The sequence below is a fragment of the Trichosurus vulpecula genome, chromosome 8 (assembly GCF_011100635.1).
Source record: "Trichosurus vulpecula isolate mTriVul1 chromosome 8, mTriVul1.pri, whole genome shotgun sequence".
NCBI lineage: Eukaryota > Metazoa > Chordata > Mammalia > Diprotodontia > Phalangeridae > Trichosurus > Trichosurus vulpecula.
The window spans coordinates 70,811,021-70,817,206 of NC_050580.1; the positions used below are offsets into that span (position 1 = coordinate 70,811,021).

Consider the following 6,186-nt stretch of genomic DNA (forward strand, 5'->3'; position numbering starts at 1 on the left):
CAGGCCAGCCCAGCTGGACTGTGAGCAGCCATTGGAAGAAAGAGCATCCCTGGTGGGCAACTGGTTTTCAGCCCCTTTATGCAAAAACGAGCTCTCTGCTGTTCTTTGGTGCTAAAGATTTCAAATTGTGATTTCTTCTATTAAACCTTCTGTGGGGCAAGTCCTAAAGGGAAAACGATTTCTCTTTGCCATGGTCTAAAGCTAAAAGAGCAACGAATACTGCATTTTGGTCTCTGTCTCACCTTATAAAGCAGGGACTCCATCTTTGTTGTATGTCATGGCTCCCTAGGGTAGTGTCTGATGAAACCTATGAAGTCCTTCTCTGGATGGTGTTTTTAAATGCATAAAATAAAATATATCCAAATGCCAAAGAAACCAATTATATTGAAATATAGCTATCAAAATATTTTTTTAAAAAACAAGTTCCTGGTCACCAGGTTAATCACTCCTGATCTAGAATATCTAAGGGGGAAATTAAGTGTTCCTATGGTGAAAGGGAAGACACCGTAGGGGGTTCACTGACTGCCAAAGGAGAAAAGAGAAATTCCTTCTCAGCAGCATATCCACATACTCCTGGGGTAGAAACCCAAGGAGTCAGGAAATGAATGGCCTCCCCTGGTTGATTCTGCCTGTGTATCAGGTAAATCTGCCCAACCTGACCTTTAGTATGTGCATTAAAGTCTGTTCAGGACACTGATAAATTAGCATTAAAGAGAGCACTATTTGACTTTTTTTGTCTTTTTCTTTTTGCCTTAGAGAGAAGTTTAGCAGTTAGCACGCTGAAATCCTCCAAGACCGAATCATCAACTAAGCTGCGAAGGCAACTGAAAAAACAAGAAGAATCTCTAGATTCAGTGGATTCCGCTGTCTCTTCACTATCTTCGTACACCATGGCCTCTTCTCACGGGACCAGAAGGCGGTTTCACATGCATTCCAGATCCCCCTTCTACCGAGCTGCTTCAGTTGGTGAGACCCTGTGCCAGGCCAGGACCCTGGAGGACAGGCCTCAGTTCATTAGCCGAGGCACATTCAGCTCTGCAAAGGGCAAACAAAAACTCAAGAATGTGAAAAACTCACCCCAGAAAACCAAAGACCTCCCTGAGGGGACGTTAGGGGCAAGTCACAAGAGAAATGTGGACCCTGACTGTGGCACTCCCCAGCAACAGATTGTTTATGGGAACAACGAGTACATGGTCTGATGTGGCAGGTACATGTCCCCTCATCACCGCAGAGTGGTGGCAGCATCTAGCTCACCCATAGCCGTCCATCACAGGCATCATCATCATCAGCAACTATCCTGCCTCATCTGTGAGCATGAGCAGTCGCTGCTGGCTTGGATACCCAGCCTCCCATTGGGGGAGTGGAAAGGGGGAGCCAGACAGGCTTAGCAGAAACCTGTGGGGAAGAGTTTTAGCTGTGGCCTTAGCTGTCCTTAATTTGGGAAGAACCCAGGACCTGCCAGGATTTATTCTTTGAACTTAGGTCCAAATAACTGCAGAAAGCTTGGCCAGTTACCTCTGCGGTGCTTTGCCCTTGCCTCTTCTCCACTTTCCAATAACCTACCACTGTCTGAGTTGGCGTGGGAGGCAGAGATCGCAAAGGAAGGCAGTGTGGTGTTGTGGGCCTGTTGGACCAACAGATTGTTGACCTGTAATGATTAGGTCCACTCTTTTTGACCTTAAAGGCAAAGGCTGTAGACTTTGGATATTTTGGGGGTACTTAGAAGCTGCAGCTGATTTAAACTTTCTGGAGGACCTATAACAAACAAATGGAGCCATTCACTCCACACTATTTGTAATGCACTCCATATTGTTGTCAAGTGAAAATTAAAAAGCCCCTGTTTCCATTAAGCAATCAGAGCATGTCTCACACACTATAGGTTATGCAATGAAAGAAGAAATTAATTTTATTTTATTTCGTTAAGATATCAGAATAACCAGTGCCAGTTTGACTCCTGGTTGGTTTGCGCCAAATACACAAGTGTGCCGAGTTTTCAATAGCCATACAACTCCCATGTTCCCTGGGTGCACAGAACCAGGTTCCTCTAAATTTTTTCAATGTTTTATTAGATCTGTGATCCTCAGACTTTAAAGCTGCATCATAATCCCTCTGTGTTGCTCCCTATCCAGTGATCATCAGACAAGAGACAACATATTAACAAACACACTCTGCTGGAAAATCATCAGGAAAGTCTCACCCCCACCACAAACAGCGTGACTGTTTAATTATATCTTCCAAAACATTCATATGCAATAGTGCATGAATAAATGTTACAAAAAGCTGCCAAAAGGAAAATACTATTTTTAAAATGTGACCCAACTAACTTTTCTCTTTTTCCTCAGACCATCAGTATTAAACAAATGAAAAAAAAAAGGACTACTTGAAGCTATTTTTATTAATATTCTGGTTGCTGAAGTTTACTGTAAATATATATGTATATATATGCATACATACATACAGAAATATGTGTGTGTGTGTGTTTCTAACCTCTTAACCATGGAATGTTTTCCCACAGAGAAGAGCAGGGGAGAAACCATGGGCCATCAGAATTAAAGACAAGAATCTCTCATACATGTGTTTGGGGAAGGTAATGCCATTATTTTTCACCACAGGGCGTCCCCATACTCCTCATGATGAGCTCTCATCCTAAGCTTCTTAGCATTTGTGAGATTATGAAACTTGTCTTTGCTATTTATAATGTATGAGAAATAAAGGTGTGCTCGCCTAACTGAACTGTGACACCCTTTCTTGAGACATGTGAAAATGGTCTTTTTGAAGTTCCTAATGCAATTTGACTAACTACCATATGCACTGTTCTGAGAATTTGCCATTTATACCTGATGTCTGGGTTGGTTTATTCCTAATAATTGCCTTGTGACGTGTCATTAGTCAGCACCGTTATAATACTTATATGAACTGAATATTAAGACCTAGTGGGAGACCAAGTCTCTCACATTACACAGCATTCTGTGTGACCACCATTTAAAACTAACATAGCATTGGTGGACTATGCATAAGCTGTGCAACAAAGATTACACATTTTTGGACCAACAGGCATAAGGCATCATTCCATGTGGTAGCTACAGGTAACAGTAAACTTCCTGGCTAGCTATTCTCCCATGCCCTTCAGAGTTTCTGCTAGGGATAGGAAGACTTCAGACTCCAGAGTATGATAACGATATGACTGAATTTTAGATTTGATCCCCTTAGAAAAACAATTTTTAAAGTCTGAATTTTTCAAAATCTCTTGGAACTGGGCTTAGGGATAGGTGGATGGGGAACAACAAATTCTTCTTGTGTAATGGCTGGGGTGGGGGGAGCTGCAAGCATCATTTACCCTTTCTTATCAGGTTCTATGGAAACAAATTTGGGAGCCTTTTCAAATGAGAAAAATGACCCGCTTTCCTCCTGAGCCAACCTCAGCTGACTCTTTCTTCTCCTCTTGTAAGCCCTATAAACGTTGGACTCCTTGATGAGCTGGGTGCTGGAGAGAGAGTTACTAACTGTATTTTATTACTCCTTCTAGACCTTGAGTAATCACCTGGGACTGACATTCCAACATGTTTCCCATCTAAAACTGTTTCTTTAGAAGATTTATATTTTACACAAAAATATCACATAGGTCACTTTTATAAGAAGAGGTTAATGGCAAATAAGGGAACTTAAAATTTTTTCCCAGGGATCTCAATCTTCATTTTTGGATCAAATAAAATAAAACCGATTCTACAGTTGACATATTCATGGATTTCTAGTCATTTTATAATTAACTAGAATTATTAGTTAGGGAGTGGTGTTTGAGAGAGTGGAAAGTAGGGGAACATAGAATCTTCCCTAGGAAAGACACTGTTGGCCATCAAAGAAGTGTACTATTAGCGATGCCATAACTACTTAGACTTTTTTAAATTCTTCAGTAATAAATAGGACCTGGTTTCAAATTTGTTTCCACTTTTTAATTGAGAAGTCATTAATTAGGCAAAATTAAATTGAAATTTCATTTTAAGATCATTATCATTGGAAAATATTGTCTATCTCAGTAATACATGGTCCTGTATTTTTTTTTCTTTAATGATTCATTCTTATTACTCTGTTTATAATCCTGAAAGGATTTCTTTCTTTAGTGTAGTTGCATAGCAGGTTCACTGTTGGGTGAAAATGTAAACCCCATGATCTTGGCAGACTTCACACATACCACCTCTTTTCCCCAATTAGGAGCCCAGATTTTAAACTCTATCCCAGCATTGTAGTTGATATGTGAGATCAGTCAACATCAGCTCCTCCACCAACATGCACTGGCTTTCTCTCATGCTTAGGAAGCTTGGGGAAAAATGTAGTGGAGCGGCTATATGATCGATTTCCAGATTGACAAACTGAAATAAACTAACTATAGTCATATAACTTCAGGCATGGCTCTGAGGGGTGACATTTTCAAGTTATAACCTATTTACTATCCAAGCAGAATTTTAGAGCATTTGGTATACCTATTCCTCCCATTTTAACCACTGTACTAATGGACTCCTAAAGAAGTAAAGGAAGGAAGATTACATTTCGATACCAATTCTGTTTTGTTTTGTTTTTTAACTTTGTTGCTACCTGCAGGTACTTTACAGCTTTAGAGACTGACAGAGCCACCCAGCTCCCTCTTACACCCCAGAGGAAACAGTGGTGAGAACTTTGCCAACAGGTTGGAGGGCTGCTCTTCTGTTCTTACCACCACCACCCAACCCCCGACTTAAAAGTTAAACCTTGTTCTCACTGGTAATGGAGGTAGGACATGAATGCTGTGAAAACAGATGAGAAAGAGTCCATTCCAATTCTGCCATCCCATTTAGCTTAAAATAAACCATGTGTGAAGTGTTTTTTCCTTTTTCCCAGCAGTCTGGGAAAACAGAAGTAAAATATACAGTGTTCTCAGAATGTTTTCATAGCCAGTGCAGTTTTAGATTAGGCTCAAGATTCAGAATAGGATATTTCTTTTCACTGGTTACTCAGCAAGTTCTTTACACATCCCGCCTCATTTTAAAGTTTTGAACATCCGCTGCTATTTCCATTTTTCAGAATTTCTGCTCCCTTTGCATCTCCCTCCTACCCCCCAGCCCAGGAGAGCGTTCCTTAGGTGATGTAAGTTCGAGTTTGGGCATTCAGTCCTCTGGTTTCCCTTGCTTCCAAACATTCACGTGGCTTCTTTTGACTAGAATGATCCCACTACCATCACCATCCCCACTTTGAATAGGTCTTTTAAGGGAACAGGGAAATGGTCTTAATAAGAACAGATTTGCCTGGGTCAGTTTGGTCTGTTTGTTGTGACTGTTTTGAACAAAGGTTCCAGAAGTCTGTTAATTTCCCTCTCTGTGTTTAACTGTCAATGCCTATTTTCCGGTCCTCTCTTAGGTAGGTCAGAAATAGGCTTTCACATACTAAGATACACTCTTTGTACCAAGTGATTGTAGTTACCATGGGAAAGGGCACGGACTGTGGATTATTATATTATTTTTAATGGATTTTTAAAGTAATTTATAATAAGTATGCTGAGTGTAAATTAAAACAACAAAGTATATATTGTAAAGGGATATATTATCCTGTGTCATACTCTATAAAATAAAAATAAAAATAAAAAATATATATGCATATATATGTGTATATATGTGTGTGTATATGTGTGCTTATGTGTGTGTTTATATGTACATATATATGTACACACACACAAGCACACATATACAGAATGATTTACCTTGGCCACAGAGCTGGATTATGTTCATGATGCAGTCAACAGGGACTTTCTAATTCCATGTCAGTAGATTTCCTTTATTTTCCCTCCTTTGGGGAACAAGGCCTCATATGTGTAAAGTGCAATTTCTGTCATTTCTTAAATATATCCTGTATGGCTGTACAAAACCAGCTTTATGAACAAATAACTCCTGGCTTATTAAAGAACAAAGCTTAACAAAGCAATTTCCTGAGCAATTTATTTTCTCTCAACTCTGAAGCATCAACCGCCATAACTTCTGGTTCTATTTCTTTATGTATAAGGAAGGAACCCTGCCTCCAGGGCAGCCTGAAGGTGTGGTGGGTCTCACAAGTCTGAGGGAGGGTAAGGGTTATACTGCTTATGTTCCCCATCCCTAAGACTAACTATGTAACGACTTAATTCTGTCATAACCAAGATGGGGGATGACATTTTCAGTTGTG

At 40.1% G+C, this 6,186-nt stretch overlaps 1 protein-coding gene across 1 annotated transcript in view; it reads left to right on the forward strand.

The window, feature by feature from the left end:
- The window catches only part of MYO9A (myosin IXA), a 272,260-nt gene extending 269,897 nt beyond the window's left edge, over positions 1-2,363 (forward strand). The window contains exon 41 of the mRNA XM_036734161.1: positions 757-2,363. Coding sequence (XP_036590056.1) covers positions 757-1,199 — 443 coding nt within the window. The 3' untranslated portion in view covers positions 1,200-2,363. The remainder of the gene's footprint in view (positions 1-756) is intronic.
- Positions 2,364-6,186: the final 3,823 nt, after the last annotated feature.